The sequence below is a fragment of the Giraffa tippelskirchi genome, chromosome 10 (assembly GCF_054371585.1).
Source record: "Giraffa tippelskirchi isolate mGirTip1 chromosome 10, T2T-mGirTip1v1.2.pri, whole genome shotgun sequence".
Lineage (NCBI taxonomy): Eukaryota > Metazoa > Chordata > Mammalia > Artiodactyla > Giraffidae > Giraffa > Giraffa tippelskirchi.
This window is the reverse complement of record NC_137284.1, coordinates 92,391,041-92,412,858: the sequence shown is the minus strand read 5'-3', so window position 1 is coordinate 92,412,858 and position 21,818 is coordinate 92,391,041. Positions and strand designations below refer to the sequence as shown.

The following is a 21,818-nucleotide window of genomic DNA, read 5'->3' as shown; positions in this document are numbered from 1 at the left end:
ACCTCTCCTCAAACATCACCTTCTCAGAAAAGACCCCTTTGGTTGAATGCCCTTGTCAGTAATCCGTCTCCATTCTCAGCTTTTTTCTTCTTAGCATATAGAGTTACTTGACATAGTATATGAATCATTCGTTTTATTTACTTTATCATCCATATTCTCAATGAGCATGTGAGTTTCCCAATTAGGGTGTGGTGGCAGAAGCTTGTATGTCTTGTTCATGCTCTTCCGGTGCCCAGACAGCATTGGGCACGTAGAAGGGACTCGTAAATACTTGGTGAACAGAGAGGTAAGGTTTGAGTGTTAAATCTTGTAGTTCTGCTATTTCCTTGGGCTGGTATTAAATCTCCTGCATATAAAGAGACAATTCATGCCTTCCTTGTAAGGCTGTTTTAAACTTAAAGACCAGTGAAGGCCTGCACAGTGCCTTGCAGATAAGTGATGGTGGCTGTTCGTCATGGTGGCTCCGTTGGGTGGCATCTTGCTGGCACCCAGGCTCACCCGATGGAATGAATACAGTGTTACCCAGAAACTTAACAGCCCTAGCCCTTCCTGAAGCAAAATCTTCCTGCCTTTCTCTTTGCACTTTTCATTCCCTCCTAAGTAGCAGAGAGCAAGGATGAGCCATGGTATAGTTGCATAGTAGTGACTGAATCAGGAGAGGTGATCTGATTTCTGGGCAAAGCAAAATCTCTATGATTATGTAGCGAGTGTGAGTGTCCCTGTATTTAAATGGGCCTTTTTGAATGTTATAGTCTGATAACCTTTCACAGACACTTAGAGCAGGAAACTGTCACACTGAGAAAAGAGATGCAAACTGATTCTCTCTTACCTCCTGCATGTTCTGAGTACAGTTAAATTTTTGAGGTAAATTTCCGCGTATCATGTGGAAGGCATTGTGTGCTGGGTAGCCATCCACAGACATGGACCAGAAAGGTAACAGCGTGTCACCAGAGAGACTTTTTCCGGTGCTCATAAACCAGGGGTATTAAATGCAAAGAAACTGTACTGGTGGTCCCTGGATTAACAATGATTTGACTTTATGATGGTTGCAAAAGTGAAATGCATTCTGTAGAAGCTGTGCTTCATGTTTGGAGTGGTGGCATCCACCACTTGGCCTCTCATCCTTGGCTGATCCCTCTCTGGCCTAAATAGAAGCCTTGGCCTCAGAGGGCAGGTGGAGCAGAGCCCCTAGTTCTCCTGTGTTTGGTCTTTTCTTTTTGGGGGTGAGGATGGTCCTTTTCTCTTCCTCCTTTACTGAGAACTGAGCCTCACAGTGTTTAAGTCATTTGTAACTTGTAGATGTTGGAAATTAAATTTGAATCCAATTCTGCAAAGCTCCAATTCCACTGTTGTGCCTGCTGACTCTCCTTTATTTAGTGACACGAGAGATTCATCTAGCCATTTCCGGTGCTGGCCATCTGTCTGTTGGGTCAGCATTTTTGTTTTCTCTGGAACTCAATTTCTCAGCCCATTCCCTGTTCAGTGTGAACACCTCACATGTCTGTGTGGGTCTCTGTGCTGCCACCCTTGTCATTTCTGATTTCTGTGTTTCTTCTCCTTGTCTCATACCTGGCCTTTGGTGAGACCTCATGGTGTTACAACTTCCTCATAAAGAGGGCTGTGGGCCTAGGGCGAATAGAGAGAAGGAAACACCAGAGTCTGACTGGCTCGGGTTGATCCATCAGTCCGAGGAACAGGTCTTGAGGGCTAAAGTGTCACCCAGAGTTCTCTCATATTTTCTGGCCCCTCCTGGGAAGCTTTGTGGGCGCCCCAGGTCCTGGATGCCTCACCCACTCACTGCCCTGCTCATGGTACATGTGGCCTAGCCTTGCTGCCTGCCTGGGACGCCAAGCTTCATGTTGCTAAGTCATGTCTGACCCTTTGCAATCTCATGGATTGCAGCACGCCAGGCTTCCCTGTCCTTCACAGTCTCCCAGAGTTTGCTCAAACTCATGTCCTTTGAGTCAGAGATACAATCCAACCATCTCAACCTCTGTCAACTTCTTCTCCTCCTGCCCTCAGTCTTTCCTAGCATCAGGGTCTTTTCTAATGAGTCAGCTTTTCACATCAGGTGGCCAAAGTGTTGAAGCTTCAGTATCAGTCCTTCCAGTGAATATTCAGGGTTTATTTCCTTTAGGATTTACTGGTTTGATCTTCTTGCTGTCCAAGGGACTCTCAAGAGTCTTCTCCAACACCACAGTTCAAAAGCATCAATTCTTTGGTGCTCAGCCTTCTTTATGGTCCAACTCTTACATATACACACAGACACACACCCCTCTCCACCCTACACGCACGCACACCTCTCCACCCCTCCGGGGAGTATTCTCTCTACCCTCGAGTTTAGTAATATCACATTTCCAAGCTAGACGGAATCCAGTAGGGAACTGACGTGATCTAATGAGGAGCAGCTAAAAGTTACAGGAACTGAGCAGGCTGACCCAAAGGTGAAGGATGGGGAGAAAGGAGAATGGGCAAGTCAGTGTGCATGGGGTCTCTGGGCAGCTTGCCCTCTTGTGAAGTATTTCCCTAAGATGGAGAATTTGAGAACTTAAATTTGTTGAGCTCAACTTACAGGATTCCAGGCCTCAAAGATCATTCCACCACTTTTCTAGAAAAGGAGTGTGCCCTGCAAGCATTGTGTACACACATGCAAACCACTTAACCCAGGCCCTAACTGTTCTGCTGTTTACTCATGCCAGCGAAAACCCGGGCAGCTGACCTGCTGGTGAATCCCCTGGACCCACGGAATGCCGATAAGATTAGAGTTAAAATTGCAGACCTTGGAAATGCTTGTTGGGTGGTAAGTAAAGTGTTTTCTTTCTTTCTTTGGTTGTGATCATGTATTAGAAGATGCTTTTTCCCTTTTTTAATGTCTGTGTTCCTCCACAGTAATGTAGTCTGTTCCCTTCCAGCATAAACACTTCACAGAAGACATCCAGACGCGTCAGTATAGATCCATAGAGGTTTTAATAGGAGCAGGTTACAGTACGCCTGCTGACATTTGGAGTACGGCGTGTATGGTAAGAGCGGCCTGTGCCCTTTTCCTCTATGTAAAGGCTCATCCCTTTAGTCCCCACAGTAGGCCAGTCTTACCAGTGCCCATGGCCTAAGCCTTCTGATCGGAGGTTGTCCACTGAGGGGCGGGCGAGGGCAAGGTTTAGACTTGGCAGGATCCTTAGGCGTGTCCTGGTGTATGTTTTGGTTTGGGCTTCTGAGAGACAACCTCGCAAGGCCCTCTGTAGCCCCCGGCTACAGACCTCGGCTGTGGTGATGGACTTCATGTAGTTCCTGTTGGCTCTTGAAGACTTGTGGACTGTACACAGCCTGTGTTTCCCTCACTCAGGCTGTGGAGGAAGATGAAATAGCTGTGAGTTAGGGGAAGGTTTGAGGCGGTCTGACAGACCTGTTACTGGAGGGGAGAGGCTCTCGGCTGTTGAGCACAGCCTGGAAACCCTTCTGCCTTACGGCTCTAGGCCGTCCAGCCTCATGGGAGGCGCCAGCAGCTGCGCGTGCTGTTTGAGTGCGTCTGTTCCCACAGGCAGCTTGGCGATGGTTTTCCTCAGGGCCTCGGGCTGCCTCTTGTTTCTCTGATATAACAGAGCCGTTTTGCTTCTGGTTGTGTCTAAACTCTCCCAAGTCCCACCAGTGTCTGTTCTCACTCGCTCCTTACCTGTGAACCGATGAGCATGAATAGTCCCTTGTCTATAAGCCAGTTTCAGTTTCTTTGTTGGTCCTGTTTCCTGGCCAATTTGTCACCTTTCTCTTAGGGAGCTGAGCTTTGTGGTCTTTTGTTGGAAACATGGGTGTATCTGTTGCTTCAGGTGGTGTTTCATGCTTTTCTTGTATTGTTTCCACCCCTAAATTCTTTTCTTCTGTTTAAAGAGAGAAAACATGTATGTAAAGCTTGGTGCTTGTCTTCTCACTAAAAAAAAAAAAAAGAGTGCAGAATAAATACAACCGTCTGTGATTTAAAGGTTACTGCAGCACTCCTTGTGTGTGTGTCCTCTGATGCTAAAACAGTATGAAAAAAGAAACACTGTCTTTCAAGTTTGCAACCAGTATGGCCAAACAGGTCTAGAACAGAAAGTATGCCTTTCTGTTCTCTGATGGGTAATGCCAGAGAATAATTTTAAAATTACATTTCTCAAGTATAAAAAACTGAGTTCTTGCTGTGCTGGGTATGGAGACAAATGGTTAGAAGAGTTGGTGTGTGTGTCATGGTTCCTTTGAATATAGGGAAGGAATCAGGCTCTCTCTGCAGGAGTCCAGGGGCAGGATGGGGTGGAAGGGCTGGAAGGCAGTGGGAGGCAGAGGCCAGGTCAGGAGAGGGAGGGCGCTTTCACCAGTTGGAGCTGCGGGGGAGCAGTGTTCTGTTTCAGGACGTGTGAGGTCAGGTCTTACTTGTCTTCAGCTACACAGAAAGGGCCATATGTGGGTTGTCCTGAATTACACTCTGAAAACTCTTTCAACTCTGAAATCTTGTACTTCTAATTTTGGGTGTTAAAATTTGGTGATATAACCAGGAAAAATAGGACAAGATCACAGATGTAGTAGCATAATGCTGGAGCTGTCAGTACAGTTTTATACCAGTTTATCTGTCTTGCCTTCCGTGAGATAAGAGTGTGTACCTCCACACAGTCTCCTGTCCTGCCAGCCCCTGTAATCATTGTGAACTGTGGTGTCAGTGTCAAGCTTAAACTCCTAAGAAAAAGCACTCTCTCCATCTTCTGCCTCCTCCCTTCTCAAGAAGTGAAGTCCCTCACTGCTTCTAGAGCTGCTTATAAAGTTCTTTTTAATTAGCTTAAGGTTATTTTCTGGGAGTGGGGCAAGCCTTCATTCCCACCCCACTCCTCCCTGGAGGTCATGACTGAGAGGTCCCGTCTTGTTCTCCATAGAGAAACTGGTGAAGGTGAGGCAGTCGTCACCCACCCCACTTCTGTTAAAGTTAAAATATATAACAGTGTATTAAATTCATGACACCAAGCTGTAATGAAGCTCTGGATTGCTCTTGGTGGTAAAATCCAGGGTTCTTTGTTGTCAGTGGCATTATGTCTTAGAGACTCCAGTGGAGGGAAGAGTGGTGGCTGGTGCCTGTGTTCACTGGTTAGTGTGTTTGCCACTGGCAAGGAGGAGTGCTCTTGCAGCTGGACAGGGTGAGACAGAGTAGCTGGAATCTGTCAGTGGTTGAATCTCTTGTTCTTTTCTTGAGCTTTAGCGCTCCTCCAGATGTAAGTGTGCATGATCTAAAAATTTGGTGTGGATCCTGACATTGGTGGTTCTGCATTTGTGTGTCAGAGTCCTTGAATAGGGCTCCATGGTGACCCCCAGTCAGTGCCATGAAGACAAGAAAAGCCAGTCTTGACACATTTCACCAAACTGCTCAGGAGTGTTCACATCGTGGAAGGAATTTGTGACCTTATTTATTCAGAATGGAGTGCTTTGATATGCGATAGCATTTCAGGAAAGGGGTACCTGGTCTCCCCAGAGCCTGAAGACAGGCTGTTTTCCCCTGTTCCAGGGGAAAGCCATCTGAGGGGACTGGGCCGAGTACTGAGGGAAGAACCCAGAGTTCTCCAGTATTAAACATGGACAATAATAATAAAGGTTATATTGAGAGTAACTCAGAGAGTTGAAGGCAATAATCTTTCATGATTTCTTAGTGGCCAGCGTAGAAACCTGTGGCAAAGTACAGAAGCTAATGTTTCATTATGGTGTGCATTTACCCTGTTGTCTATGTCCTATTTGTTAAAATCTTTTAAGCAGAAATCCTGCAATGAAAGATACTTTATTTGCTAGGCTCTCAACAAAATATGTTGTATATGAAGAGATTTTTTTGTGTCTTTAAATTGATTTTAGAAAGAAGTATTGAGTTTAATCAGGTTGTAACTTATGTTGAAGACAATTTGATACATAATAAAAGATAACGACAACATGCAGAAAAAAAGAAAGTCTTATCACGCTTCAGAGAATCAGGACCTGATAACTTGTCAGGGGAGCCTTCATCTTGCCTCTTTCTTACCATTTCATTGACAGGCTTCTTCAAGTTGTATTTCCTTGGAAATACATGGATGCTAATCAAAATGGCCATCTTTACAAAATGCTGAGCTGACGTATGTTAGTGTTAGGCTGACATAAACGCATACAACCAGATTGGAATGGTTTTGGAAATCAACTTCCGGAGTCTTCTGCCTGCATTGGGCTTTTACCCTTTTCTCTTGGCTTGTGTCCCCGGTGAGAAAGACACTTCTGGACATTTAGTGTGTGATCCACTTATTGCCCTTGGACCTGTGGCCAGGCATGAGGTTTCTCGCTCTGATGTGGGATTGCCAGTAGTGTCCTTATTGTTTTCTGGGTGGAGAGGGCAGGCCCTGAAGTGTGTAGATGACCCCCTTGCTCCGTACCGAGACCTGGCACATCTGGGTTCAGCTCAGACCCAGGTCTGGTTCAGGGCAGGGATCCTGAGTTCATGAACTAGTGCTCGTCACAGGGTAGCTGGCAAGAGGCTTGTCATCCTACTTTCCTCCTTTCTTTAAAAAAAAAAAAAAAAGGAAGATGAAGAGATGTGGTCCTGGGCTAAGTACACTTGCCTTGGTTTGTGAGGGACCCCACCCCAGGCAGATGAGCCTTCCTTAGTGGGTGCCCTCCTTGCACACTGGCAATCATCAACAGAAGGGGAGAGGGTGGGCCAGTTCGGCCGGGTCTGGAGAAGGGAGTGGGCGGTACAGCAGCCACTGACCAATGGGCATCGGTGAAGCAGGGACCGGCCCCTGGGGGCCTCCACAACGGCGTGCTCTAATATACAAGAGAAGTAAGTATGGGGAAGACCAGAAGTGGGGTTTGGCTTGTTCTTTTTAAAAAGAATTCTTTTAATTTGTTTAAATTCTTATTTAAAGCGTGTTTTTTTTTTAAAAAACATGATGTTTGATAATAGAGCAGTAGCAGTTGTCATCTTTATTTACTGTTAGCAAATTAAACTCATGGTCCTTAGACAATTTTATAAATAAAAGATATAGACCCACTGGCAGAAATGGAAATAAATACCCCTCCTGTCACCTCACCAGCACCCTACCCTCTACCCTTGGGGGCTCATCCTGTAACCAGGAAGCTCTCCTTGCCATCCACAGGTGGCCTACACGGTGATCTAGTACTTCCTGGCCAAGGGTGACAGCAAGAGGGGCTTCTTTGGTTCTAGAAATTTCCTTTGGTTGAGTCAGAAATGAATGAAGTGATGAAGAGTTGTTGAAAGGAGCCCCCAGTTACTAAGGCATGAAGATCTTCCTTCAGGAGGGTGGCAACACCCTCGGTCCAGGCCCAGGCCAGCCTGCAGGTTGTGGGCAGGCTCTGGGTCAGACAGCCCTGGGCCCTGAAGTGTTCTGGTTAGGCCTGCACATAGCTGCTTCCTCCTAAATGAAGCACAGAGATATAAGAATGTTTCTGAAGCTTCTTTTAACTTTTGGGAAGAAGAAAAAAAGCCTGATGTTGAGCTTTTAAAGGAGACTCTGGTTTGATTCAGATCCTCATAAAATGTAGGTCTCTTGTACCAGAAAACATTGCTGGCTTGGACCTCAGTCTCTGAAGCGCTTAGCATGTCATCTGTTGTATCCTAGGCATTTGAACTGGCAACGGGAGATTATTTGTTTGAACCACATTCTGGGGAAGACTATTCCAGAGACGAAGGTAAGTATTGTTGCCTGCTGAATACCTCAGTATGGGTCTACAGAGAGTCCGGGCCTTCTGGAGAATATTGTGTTTTTCCACAAAAATAGAGCTGTGTTTGGTTTTCAAACACCAGATTCAGATGCTTTCCCTTAGAGCTTGAAGCCCCCTCAGTCACAGTGACTGGGCAGAGCCTCCCGGCACAGGTGACCCTGCGGGGAGCTTGTGGCCTCAGCCCGCCCCCTCTCAGGCTGGGAGAGGACAGGCCGGGCGAACCCGAGGCCTTTCTGTGGTCCTTTTGTCCACTGATCTGCTGCCCATTTCTCTGTCCTGTTGGGGGCTGAATTTAAAATGACGGAATTCTGGCTTGAATTCCATCTGCAAACCTGCCCATCTCCATGCTTACTTGCTTGCAATGCTGGGGTGACCTGGGGTGAGCTGGCCTCAGGTCAGCTGGTTAACGGGCTGTTAATGCTCCAGTCCTGAGGCCTGCCATCCCAGAAGCCTCTGCATGGATGTGCTGCAGACATTGTTGATTTGAATCTATTTCTGATTTTTTACTAATTTCGATTTCCCCCCCCTCTTCTTTTATCCCATCCTTCCCTCTGCCCCTCCCATTCCCATATCCTTTTTTTTCTCTCCTCCATAGACCACATAGCCCACATCATAGAGCTGCTAGGCAGTATCCCAAGGCACTTTGCTCTATCTGGAAAATATTCTCGGGAATTCTTCAATCGCAGAGGTAGTACCTCTTCTTTTTGAAAAGCGCCACGATGCAGACAGAAACGGAATAGCAGCTGCTGATGGTAGCATTAATGGTGACAAAGGCATTTCTCTTAAATTCCCAAAGCAACCCAGCAGAATTCCTATGCTGATGTCAAAGTTGAGAAGGAGACTGCATTTGGCCCCAAACTGCAGTCCCCCTGTGCATCATCTCCTCCGAGGGGCCTTCAGTCCAGCCGCTCGGGCAGAGCCTGCGCTCTGTTTGTGCAGGCGGCGCTCTGTTTCTGTCTGCACGGGCGATAGCGGTGTCTGCATGCAGTGTACTGATTAAACTGTCGTGTGTTTCTGTTTTGCTGGCAATGTTTCCCAATGCAGATCACATAGCATTGATCATTGAACTGCTGGGGAAAGTCCCTCGAAAATACGCTATGTTGGGGAAATATTCCAAGGAGTTTTTCACCAGAAAAGGTAACGGTATTTACGTAACACTAATTTTCAGCATGATCCTCTCCCTAAGGAGACATTGTGCATTCACATTTGGGCAGTGGATACAGATCTGGACTTTTACACCTGGGGGATTCTGCTGAAGAAAACTCTCAAGAAATAAAGAATCATCCGATACCTGTGGAATAAGAATTTTGTGAGAGAACAGTCTTCCGAAAATCCTTTGATCTTCTCCACACCTCTCCTTTACACTAAGCACCGATCCATGTATTCAAGTATTTATAAAAAGAGTTTAAACGATTTTTAGAAACCAGCTATACTTGCCTTTCCATTTTCCATGTTGTTCCTGGAGCCAGAGAGCTTTTGCAGTGGAGCAGAGCCCTAGAAAGTGGACTTCATGGCAGTCCGTCTGCATCCTGATTCATGGGTCTGAGCTGGTTCTGTGTGGGGAGTGGGCCTGTGACGTCCTGTGCGCCTCACATCCTGATACATCAGACCCTGTTCTCCCAGGGCCTCACCTCACACTGTACTGTAGGTGATTTATTTTAATATTGTACTTGTTGATCTCCCCTTGGCATGGCCTAGAACACAGCTCTTTGCCCTGGATAGTCCCTAGTTAATGATCAATTTTTAAAAACACCCAAAAGCCCCAGGGAATTTATTTTTACAGAACCTTTCCCCAGTGCCGTCATCTTTCATGTGAGCATGGATAGCCCTCTTAATTCATGCTTTTTCAGCATAGATTTTTTTTTTTGGGGGGGGGAGTGCAATTTCCTTTAAAAAAAAAACTTTTTAAAGTTGATATGGGCAGGACCTGGAGTTTCTAGAAATTTTTGCGAGTACTAGATACTCTGTCTTACGTGCTGTAGTCAAATTGATTCTCCAAATTAGGCTTATTTTCCTGTGAGATAAGGCATTCTTGTATAGTAGTAATGCTTTATGATTCACTTTGGTGATTTCCAGCTAACCAACCCTGTCTTATCTTTTGAATTTCATTTCCCTATTTTTGCATGAGGCCTGATTGCTAACCATGCCAAAGACGGTGGTTTCCTACTCCACTTACTCTGAGTGCATTGACCAGACTCTCAACTTTATTGCGCCCACCCAGTGGGTAACCTGTGAAGTATGTAACTGGATGCAGTATTTTTTCTTTTCTTAAATCTCATCACAGAAAGACAAATTGTCAGGGAAGAATGTTCTTCAGACATGTATTAGTTTGGTTCTGAGAATCTTGTCTTCGAGTCTGGGTCACTCAAGCAGGTACAAAGGTCCCCTGACCACACACAGACTTCCCGCGGTCTCAGGTTGTACTCAGAGCAGCAGGTTCAGTGGCAGAGCTGGGGCTGGAGCACGGTAGGGGACCAGGCACAGCATGTCACATTGTCTCCGAGGCTGTTGTGGGTCACTTCTGGTGGTGCGTCCTCCCTCCAAGGAGGCGTAAGAGGGTATCTGCAACTTGGGGTACGCTGAGAGCTGATGCCTTTATTGCTATAAACTCTAACACTGTGTACATTGTGCATTTCTGGACAGCAGTATTACTGAGAGCAGACAGTTTCCTAGGAGATTTCCAGAAAATGTTATTTGAACATAGTTGAAGCAAAGGAAAGCTCTCGATTATTTTGGCCTGGGATGGCGTGACTTGGGGAGTTGTGTTTATTTTAATCAAGATAGACTCTTTCCACATTTTGGAATGTTTTCAGAGCCTGTAGGAGATGGCCTGAGCCCCATGGGGACTTGGCTGGGGGATGACCTGCCCCCAGCCACCGCCTTCCCCCATGTCAGGTGCGGGTGTGAGGGGAGGGCGGCCAGAGTAGCAGCCTGATGTGTCACGCAGTGTGGGCCTGTGGGTGCTCTGGAGGGAGAAGGCCTGGAAGGGCTCTCATCCCCACCTCAGGCATTAGGTGTGGTGACCAGCAGCCAGCAAGGTGCACAGGGACTTTTCCTTTTATTGTGCTGCTGCTGCCCATGGCTCTGTAGCAACAAGGGACCAGCGCTGTGCATAGTGGGGAAGACGCTGAAGAGGGACAAAAGACGGGGACTTAAATAGTGAGAAAATGAAGTCAGGCAAATGATTTGAAGGTGCCTCTGCCCACAGCCTATGGACAGGTTTGCTCATGGAGACCCTGCTTGGAGACTCTTGCTCCTCTTGGGCTTTGCCTCTGATCTGAGTTATAGGCACGGGGGTGAGGGTGAAAGCTGCCAAGTCCCAACCTAGAGCCAGTGGTGGGCCTGGAGCCCTCTCCTCATCGCACCTGTGGGGCTCCTTCAACAGATGTTGATAAGTGACCCTGGGGTCCTGATGTGGCCAGTGGTTGAGTCCAGCTCTGGGCTCTCTGTCCAGGGTCTTGGCTTTCACACTGGCCTTTCCATAAGTGCCCTTACTCCTCGGACAATGGGAACACTGCCCGCACCCAGAGAGGAGTATAAAGTGCTCATGTGGACCTTGCCGCTCCATCATCACATTGTCATGTGTGTGTGTTGTAGGGTTTATGTGGCTGGGCTTTTGTTTGAGGAGCATGTTTGAAGGTGGTGTGCAGAGTTGAAGGGCATCCGGCGTCCTCGGTAGAGGTCAACTGACACCGAGCTGACTTGTGTTACTCTGGCAACTAGAGTCCTTTTCTCCTTTCTTTGGATGATTAGGTAGGAAATCCCCTACAATGACTGGGAATGGGGACTTAAGTTCTTTCCTGATTATTACTGATTTGTAGTAACTCTGAAACTCATGAGGGATCTAGGGCTTTCACAGAACTCATGGGAATAGTATGATGATGAGTGAGAGTCTGTCTTGAAGTTGATTTCACCGTGTCCCTTGGGATGAGGGGGATGCCTGGCTGTTAAAATGTGTGTTGGCATGCCTCCACCAGTAAGGGGAGTGTTCATATGTTTTAGAAATAATGGGATCTTAAATGTATCCATTTAAAATTTCTTTCAAAATACCTTTGTGCCAGAACTGGTAGAGAAAGGTGAAATTGAAAACTGCCATTACTTTGTTTATGCCTCTTTGGAAAGCAGGGGGCTTGAGAGGGCTGAGCAGCAGACTCCCTGCTCCCCATCCCCCTGGGCGGGAAGCACATCTCACCTGAGGCCGGGAAAGAGGAGCAGGCTGTGTGCCTTAAAGCTAAAAATGCGGTGCATCATCTTGCTTATAATTCAGGATAAAATAACTGCTGCTAGTTTGAATTGTTTCTTGGTCAGGCATTTTGAAATTGAGGTGGATTTTTTTGGCCAGAAATGTAATTACTGTTCTTAACCACATTAGGATTTAATCTTTTGCTCTTTCCTTTGAGTGTGGGACTAGCCATCAAAGATATATAAGAAAAGCCATCTTGGTTTGTGTGTCAAGGGGTGCCCCAGCAGAAGTGAGCGCCTCTGGATCTTGTCCCCATGCTGTCTTGCATTGGTCTGGGTGTCGGTATGGGTTCCTCCAAACCTGTGCCTGACCCCTAAAGGTGACAGTGTTAGGAGCAGGGCTGTTAGAAGGCGCATCAAGCCATGAATGGTGTAGTACCTTATGGAGACACCTGGAGAGCTCGCTGGCCCCTCCAACACCAGAGGACACAGAGTCTGCCCTGGAAGAGGGCCCTCAGCCACCCACACCGGCGCCTGCCTCGAGGACTATGAGGAGTCAGTTTGTTGCTATAAGCAGCCTGAATGGACTAAGACACGAACCTAGGAAAGTATCCTAGTCCTCAGGTGATGGCGAGAAAAACAGTACAGCCAGGAGCACACCTCATTGTTCTGCCAAACAGGTACTCTGTGGTGCCATCATTTTAGTAAAAGTTGCTGTATTGAGGATGGAAATATCAAAGGAGATGGTTATCTTTAAAAAGAAAAAGCTGCTTGATTCTAGATGAGGGTGTTGAGTGTGTTGTAATATATGTGAGTGATAGTATGCATCAGACCAGAGACCTCTTCAGTACAGTGGGAAATTTCAGAGCATGCAAGAAACTCATGTGTAGTCAAAGGACTACATTTGCAGGCACACCTTCAGGGTAAGTGATGCCCAGTAGAAGGAGGAGAAAAGTGCAGGAGAGGGTGAAACTCAGGAGCTGGGTTTTCAGTCTTTTTTTGTTTTTTCTTCTTGGCTGCATCTCTCCGCTTTGTGGGATCTTAGTTCCATGACTGGGGATAGAATCTGGGCCCCGGCAGTGAGAGTGTGGGCTACCAATCACTGGACTGTTAGGAAATTCTCAGGAGCTGCGTTTTAGTAGAGGAACTATTCTTGATTTTTAATGTTCAGATGAAACTTGTTAGGTTGATTTTTAACTTATCTCTAGAATTACCTAAAAATCATCACGTTCTCTTACTTCTGTGAAGAGAAAAGCTCCTGTGTGGAGCTCCTGTGCACTGGCTGGGTAGTGCCCCGCTTGATCTGCTTGGTTTCAAGTTTAAAACCTTCTTGATCATAGCATTTCCATGTGGCATACTCAGTGAAGACAGGAAGATGCCCAGGCATGCTTAGAGTGGTTTGAAAACGTGAGGGCTGCCCGGCCTGGCACCACTGGGGAGGAAGGACGAGGCGTCGGCCCTTCAGCTGCCAGATGCTGAGATGGGCCTGCAGCCGCGTGTCAGCTCGGCTGCGCTCAGTGGGAGCTTGATTCTGGAAATAACTAGAATAAAGTGTCTTCATACTTGTGAGCCTTAAAGCCTTTGAAACATAAACTGCTTGAACTCTGATTTTATCGGGAGCATTAATTCTGTGTTATAAGAAGTCTGGTTTCTCCTCTCTGTGATAAACTCTCTCACGACCTGAGCTCCATGTGAGCAGGGGCTAGGGCTGCCAGAAGAAGTGGGGTTCTGTCCCTAGTGCGTACATTTGAAATCTTCACTGGAGTCCCAGTCTTTGCTGTAGGGCGGCCTTTGTGAGCTGGAAGCAGGGTGGGAGCGGTCCCCGTGCTGGGCCAGTCCTGGTAATGCCTGTCATCCCACAGGTCCCTGCATGGAGGCGGTATGACAGAGGCCCCCCGGGGGAGTTGCGGTAGGAGATGGTGTGATGATGTCACTGGCTACCGGTAGTAATGCAGCACATAGCAAAGGCATGTGGAAGAGAACAAGCCACAGCTGAGACTAGGTTTCAGTTACTGTTTAACTACTAAAATTTGAGCATATGGTTTAAGAAAAAATGGCAATGAAATTGCTACAGCATGTTCAGGTAAATTCTATCATAGTTCATCCCATTTATTCCTGTCATTTATTCTGAGCGCCTCAGTAGTGAGTTGTTTTTACCACACCCTTAAACAGCCTTGGAATTCTTTTATAAAGTTTTTTTTTTTGTAAGCTTTGTGCCAGTTTTTCAGTAACAGTTTTATTGAGGTGTAATCTACATACCATACAATTCATCCTTTCAAAGTGTGCAGTTCAGTAATTTTTAGTATATTCACACAGTTACGCAAATGTTACCGCTGTCTAATTTTAGAACGTTTTCATTACCTCAAAAAGAAACCCTGGGCCTGTTAGCACTCCCCCTCCATCCCCCCACCATTAGCCCCTGGCAGTCCTGATCTACTTTCTATGAATTTGCCTATTCTGGGTTTTTTCTTATAATTGGAATCATAAAGTATGTTGATATTTGTAACCGCTTCGTTCATTTACTCTCGTGCTTTCCAAGTCCATCCGTGGGTAGCATGAATCAGTACTCCATCCTTTTTTTCATATGGCTAGACCACATCGGATTTTCCCAGTTCACCAGTTGATGGACATTTGGGTTGTTTCCACCTTTTGGCTATTAATAATGCTGCTGTGAACATTAATGTACAAGTTTTTGTGTGGATATAATGTTTTCATTTCTCTTGAATGTGCATGTGATACTTGAGTTACAAAGGTTTTTACTTTTTTATGAAGTTCAGTTTTCTGTTTCTTAATTTTGTTACTTGTGCTTTTTGATATTTTAATATAACATCTAAGAAACCCTTGCCTACTTCAAGGTCATGAAAATTTATTTTTCTGTTTTCTTCTAAAAACATATGGCTGTAGCTCTTCTACTTAGGTCTAGGATCCATTTGAGTTAATTTTTATTTGTGTGGGAGGTAGGGTTCATTTAGAATTTGACCTCAAATATTTACTTACATGTACTTTGTAGGAAATTATTCGAAATTTTTAAGTTTTTTGTCTTCCTTAGTACCTGTATCTACTGATAGGTTTCCTTTCTCTGTGTATGCTACTGAAATTTGTCATAATTTATTTTATATCATGGTTTCTTTTTTAGTTACCAGTAATATAGTACCAGGATTTTGCTTTATAGTCCCCTGTGTGTGGTGTAAAACCTCACATGCTTGTGTTTAATTCTGGAATGTTATAATCTCACAGGCAAATTAATACATTTCCCCTAATAAATCACCTAAAATAATACTCTAGAGAAGAGGAATAGAAGTACTTAATATTTTTCCTTAGCAAGAACGCAAGGCCAGGGGCTGGCATGTGGAGTGGCCGACCCGAACCTTTACTCCAAGGGAGGAGCCCTCTTCCAGGCCTGTTGCCATCAGTCTTCCTCAGTGTGTGTGTGTCGGGGAGATCCTGCCCACAGAGCAGGTCAGGAAGCCTGAGAGGCAGCGCTGCCCATCTGGCCTTGCTGGCACCCAGGTGGCCTGCATGTGTGAGAGAGCTTGATGCCGAGAGACAGTTAAGTGTTACTCGGCATTCTTCAAGAAAGAAAGGGTTGGAAACGGTTTAAGAAGTAAAGACTGTCACAGTCAAGTGTTTTGGTATTGGCACAATTTGTTTCAACAAAACATATCTTGATATATTTTCCTAAGGGAAAAAATTGTCAAGGTGTAAAAGCTATTTGTACAGTAGGACAGATAGTAAAAAAATATTTTAAAAATGTTTTACTATCTGATAGTTTTATTTTTGTTTTGTATTATACGTGGTGGGAATGGGGGTGGCTGTGTTTCTTGTGTGTTATGGGTCAGACTGGAGCTGATGAGTGGACTCGAGGCCCTCACTCATTAACGGAGCCTTTTCTTGGCAGTTCTAGGAATCTGTGTGCTCAGCCGTGTCTGACTCTTTGCGATCCTGTGGACTGCAGCCCATCATCTTCCTCTGTCTGTGGGATTTCCCAGACAAGAATCCTGGAGTGGGTTGCCATATCCTTCTCCAGGGGATCTTCCTTACCCTGGGATTGAACCCATGTCTCCTGGGTCTCCTGAATTGCAGGTGGATTCTTTACCACTGAGCCACCAGGAAGGCCACTGCATGTATGAATTTGTGTGAGTTTGGGAGCTTAGGGTTTGTTTTTAAGTAACTTCTATCAACTGTTCATAAGATAGTGCTGCTGCTTCTTATGCAGTTAAACATAAGTTGTACATACTATGACAGGGTGAGTGAGTGGATTACCTGTTTTTCTTGGCATTGTAGTTTTCCCACCTACCTTCACAATCCACATATTCATTTTAAAGGCAACACACTATTCTATTATTGCAATATTGTTATGTATTCAGTATCTTTGTACATACAGTTTTCTGTGTGGGTTTACCTGGTCAGAAGTGTGTCAGATATTCTAGGATTTCTTTTGGAATCATCTTTATCAGTTTATAGTATAGCTTTGCCGCCTTGTCTGGTTTTCCTGTTGTTCAGATTTGAAGGCCTCTCTCACGGTGAAGCTGTCCTTTCAGGGAAGGCTGTGTCGACTTGGTGGCTGTTCATGGAGTTTAGTCTGAGAATGGCATCCTCAGGAGCAGATTCCCAGTTCTGAGCAGCTCGTGCTCAGCAGTTGCTCTTATTGGCAGACCTGGAGAGTGCTTATCCCACTAAGTACAGAGTAATGTCCCCCATGGAGCTGGTTTTGCCATGTTACGTGTGTGCTTCTGTAGTTTGCTCTAACCTTGTCCTGGTGACATCAGCAGTCACACAGAATCAGTGGAGCTGCATTAGAGAGGATGCGGAATGAGGAAGAAACAAGCTTGAACAACGCTGGTGTCTGGGGGCGCCTGCTTGCCATAAAGATGGAAAGTTCCCTGATCAGGGTTTGAACCCATGCCCCCTGCACTGGGAGTGTGGAGTCTTAACCACCGAACTGCCAGGGAAGTCCCTGGAATGTAGTTTTGACTTTTGTGTCTACTTAACATGTGGCCATACAGTTTCCACCATGTTACCGAGTAATATTAAATAACATTCATCAAGTATATGTACTGGGTCTGGCTGTGTTTTTGACCACAATTCTCTGATGACTGAACACTTATAACTTTGTGAGTATGTAATATAATTTTGCAGTGAGCATATTTGGGGGCCAGGGTTTATTTCCTTAGGTAGGATTCCTACAACAGGAGTTTCTGGGTAAAGGGGTGAACATTCATTTGTTGCTCCCACTTATTCTCGCGGAGACTGTCTCCTGCCAGGAGAGGGAACACTTGCTCCTCTCAAATGGCAGACACCTGCCTCTCAGTCTCCATGCTTGGCTCTGTGCCCTGTCCTCACATGGGAGTCAGGAACTTATTTACACCCTCTCCCTTTCCCAGAGATATAGTCTTGTGATTTCTTTGTTCAGAACTGTGTGCACATCATGACAACCCGGTAGACAGACCTGTTCATAAGAACTTAGGTTGAAAGAGTCTAGGCCAAAAGGAAGTCATCATGGGGTGAATTAGAAGTTGTTTCTCCTTTTGTTTTTTTACATTGTGATAGTGTCTTTTGGGATATTCTTTTACCTTCTCTATGATTAAAGAAAGAGGAGGGGTGTGCCTCTATGCTGAGTCACAGACCAGGCCTCCTGAGAAGATCTTGGTGAGCACAGGGCCGACCCTCTGTCAGTGTGTGTTGTGCACTAGCCCTCCGGCTCTGGTCGGGTCACAGCAGGCATCCCCAGAGCAGGGCACTGGCCCGGCCTGTGTGTGAGGGCCCCTGTCGGCAGCCTAGGCCCCGGGGCACGGAGGCGGCCTCGTGGTGTGCGGGTCCTGTGGGACTTCCTGTGAACATTTCCAACAGGGAAAATGAGTTATTCTTCATGACAGTCATACTGTCCTTTTGACTTAAAATGGCCTTTTTTCCTGTTATGAAAAAGGCTGTTACAGTTCCCAGACCATTTACTAGCATGTCAGTCACTCTGTCTGACATGAACAGGGCTGTTCATGACTCGCACTTTTCATACTGCAGTTAGAACATTTTGAAAAGGATAACTTAAGGCTTTTTATAAATTGATGTCTGATAGATTTTAGAACAGATGTGTGGAGATCAATGGAATTTTGATTTGGATTGACTCTAGAGTTGTGCTGTCCTGTTACGGTAGCCAGTAGCTACTTGTAGCTGTTTAAACTAAATATTAACCTCCGTTCTTTAGTCACACAAAGCCCAACCCGAGTGCTCAGTAGCTGTGTTGAGCTGGCAGCAACCATATTGGACAGTAAACTATTGATATATCTCTACCATCACCCAAAGTTCTCTTCATTAGCACTCTTCCAGACGAAAAGATTCCCCTTTCTTTTCACAGTAACCTGCAGAAAAAAAACAGTCTATTTTAAGGAGTTTAAAATAGCATGTATCTTAAAGCTTTTTCTAAGCAAATAAGCAAGTTGCAGAGTCCCAAGTTGAAGAGTACCTGGATCCATCTTAGCAAATGAAAATATTCTGAGTGTCCTCAGCATGCTCCACTTATTTAAAGAAACCTGGAACTGATACAAATGAATTCTTCCCTTTTAAATGAACCGCTGTTTACATTCACCAAGCTTCCTTAGTGGGGAAGCTGGCCTTTGTTGTTGTGTAGTGTTGCAAAGGTAAGTATCTGCTTTATTGTAAAGAACTTGGCTGGCCCAACAATGGGAAATGCACTTTAGAAGCTTTCTTGACATTGCCTGTTCTTCCCTGTAGGAGAACTGCGGCACATCACCAAACTGAAGCCCTGGAGCCTCTTTGATGTACTTGTGGAAAAGTATGGCTGGCCCCATGAAGATGCTGCACAGTTTACAGATTTCCTGATCCCGATGCTAGAAATGGTTCCAGAAAAACGAGCTTCAGCGGGCGAATGCCTTCGGCATCCTTGGTTGAATTCTTAGCAGATTCTGCACTCACCCATTCTGAGCTGGCACATGTTGTCCAGTGCATTTGGCCCTAAAAGGGGACTCTCATTCTTAACAGGATTACAAGTGAGCTGGCTTCATCCTCAGACCTTTATTTTGCTTTGAGGTACTGTCGTTTGACGTTTTGCTTCTTGTGCACTGTGATCCTGGGGAAGGGCAGGCTTTTGTCTTCAGCTTAGTAGTTTACTGACCCACTTTTCTTCTGAAAACAATAACATGTCTCTAAGCATTGTTTCTTGTGTTGTGTGACATTCAAATGTCATTTTTTTTTTTTGAACGAAAAATACTTTCCTCCTTGTGTTTTGGCAGGTTTTGTAACTATTTATGAAGAAATATTTTAGCTGAGTACTATATAATTTACAATCTTAAGAAATTATCAAGTTGGAACCAAGAAATAGCGAGGAAATGTACAATTTGATCTTCTGGCAAAGGGACATCATTCCTGTATTATAGTGTATGTAAATGCACCCTGTAAATGTTAATTTACATTAAATATGGGATGGGGACTCAAATTTCAGAAAAGCTACCCAGTCTTGAGTGCTTTGTAGCCTAAGTTGCATGTAATGGACTTCTAACTGCTCTAAGGAGCTGTGCAAACTTTTCATTCCATGACAGTCCTTTTGCATTGGATTTTAAACAACTGGCTCTAGGTTATGTCATTCCCTGTATGGCACTTTAAAGAAAGGACATGCTTCTCGTTCTAAAATACACATTATAGTTTAGTGGTCCCATTTGTATTTTTGCATATTTTTAATTAAAAGTACTTTTAAGGAAGAAAAGCAATTTCCCTTTAAAAATGTGGTGGCCCAGTACCACGTGGTGTTGCTTCCTCCAGGCACTGTAAGCTAAACTCGACGTAGATTAAATTGGACAAGAGAAACATGTTCAGTGTGTGGAATGAAAAAATACACATATATTTTTTGGAAAAGCTTATTCGTGTTTGTCTAGAACCAAGGTATGGTATGTACAACTTGCAGTGCAATGGGAAGAAAGAATGCTAACATCTCAGAGAAAACAGGGACTGCATTCATTCCAGAGACAGTTTTGTGTGTGGCTACAACAAATTTTACTAGCTTTTTCATTGTCTTTCCATGCATTGAAGTTGAGAAAATGATTTTCCCTTTGCAGGTTGCACACAATTTTGTTTAAGCATTTCCTTAAAATTGTAGAATCCAGGACACAAACCATAGTAGGCAATACAATTTTAGAATGTAATATATAGAGGTACATTTAGCCTCTTTTAGAAATCAGTGGATTGAATGTTTTTTTTTTTTAAATTTTACATTCCTCAAGGTGCCTCGTTTTTCTTGACTTTGTCCATTAACATTTATCCATATGCCTTTGCAATAACTAGATTGTGAAAAGATAACAAGTGTTGTAACAATAATCCCTTGTTTGAGGTGCTTGCAGTTGTCTTAAAAATTAAAGTGTTTTGGTTTTTTTTTCCCAGACATTGCCTTGGTCATTGGCCTGTATTTGAAGTGATAGAAACAAACATTTGCTATCCTTCTAATGTAGTATAACCAGAAGTAAAGGAAATATCAGCATTCCTGTTGAAAGAAATGTAGAACATACATCAAGGCTTAATATGAGGAAAACATTCATTGTTTGTAAGGGGTATGACATGGGTCTAGAAAACATGCTATAGTATAGATTCAGTACCTAGAATTTCTGTGAACCTTTTCCATTCATATTTCATCAAAAACATGCTAATTACATTTTGTTTGAGCCTTGTCAGTTTTATTTTTTTAAACACTTCACTGTGAGGGAATGACACCACATAATTTTCTTAGAAGTCAACATTAGATCGTATTGCTGTGAGGTGGAAGATACCATTCATTTATGTGATGTGAATGCTAAGTTTTTCTAATGAGGCTGTAGGTTACCTTGTAGGTTCTGTGCAAGATAGTGGCTGTAGACCAGTGATGCCATCCATGACGTGCACAGGAACCATTCTCACGAGAACCACGGAATACATGTATGTCTTCCCTAAGTCTATAAGAATTTTTATCAGGGTTATAGCACACTTGAATAGTTTGTCTAATACAGTTTTGGCTCATGTTAGAAGACAAGTCACTATTATTGTTAATTTTGTTAGGATCTGTCACTTATAAAATAGCCTACTAGTTTACAAATGTAAAAGCAATTGTTCTAGAAAGAATATACAAGGGTATTAGGTATAGTTTGGTTTTTAGCAGATTGTTGGTGGCTTGATGATGATGAATGCATATAAGCTCAATGAGAACCACTGGTTATACAAAACACTATAGCCAGCTCAGTGATTTTAGTTGAATGTCCTGTCTTTTCCTTTCTCTAGTCTATGTGAAGTCTTCATGGAAAATGACAAGCAGTGGATCACATATGTGATTATAGCAGATTCAGAAGCTGGCTGGCTGGAAATTAGGACTGCCCCAAGGCAGAGGAAAAATGGATATAGGAGCTTCAAAAAAGCATAAACTTTCTAGGTGAAAACTGATTTACTAACTTGTTTGTTCCTATACTTGGATCATCTATAGCTAGCTAACCAGGATAAACTACTGTTTCTATTAGATACTTCTTAAATTCCAGTTTTCTCCCATTACCTTTTTAGAGATTAATGGAGTTTACAGAAAGGCTTCTGTATACTTATTTATGTAGTAGGCAAATATAAAACTATGAGGAATTAAATCTTCAGGACAGTCCTTTTACAGAAATGTGAATACTGATAGTTGATTATGGGACTTTGTCTTCTGTTTAAAACTACCAGGGGGTGGATGATGTAAAGCTGTTTCTTCTCAGATAGATGTTTCTTTAGTGAATACCGTAAGTAGAATTTTGTCTGATAATCAAAGATGGCAAAGTTGAGCTAAAGTTCTTTTAAAATTTGAAGATGATCAGGATTTAGCCCTAAGCAGAGATATGTTAATGCAGCTATTTTCAAAAGGAAATGGAGATTAAAAGTGTAAAACATATTACTGCCAATCTTAGTCATTTTTAGTCTGTCTACTT

At 44.2% G+C, this 21,818-nt stretch overlaps 1 protein-coding gene across 50 annotated transcripts in view; it reads left to right on the top strand.

Moving 5' to 3' along the window:
• Positions 1–21,781, top strand: part of SRPK2 (SRSF protein kinase 2) — a 242,472-nt gene extending 220,691 nt beyond the window's left edge. For 10 of the 50 annotated variants that reach the window (XM_081535869.1, XM_081535873.1, XM_081535848.1 and 7 more), the window contains 5 exons: positions 2,700–2,800; positions 2,913–3,020; positions 7,608–7,677; positions 8,306–8,398; positions 18,622–19,352. In XM_081535869.1, the coding sequence (XP_081391995.1) occupies positions 2,700–2,800; positions 2,913–3,020; positions 7,608–7,677; positions 8,306–8,398; positions 18,622–18,806 (557 nt within the window). In that variant the 3' untranslated portion in view covers positions 18,807–19,352. Of the gene's footprint in view, positions 1–2,699; positions 2,801–2,912; positions 3,021–7,607; positions 7,678–8,305; positions 8,402–8,754; positions 8,848–18,621; positions 20,280–21,147 lie in introns of those variants that run through there. The other 40 variants (XM_081535856.1, XM_081535861.1, XM_081535844.1 and 37 more) reach the window with 12 other exon arrangements.
• The last annotated feature ends 37 nt before the right edge of the window (positions 21,782–21,818 follow it).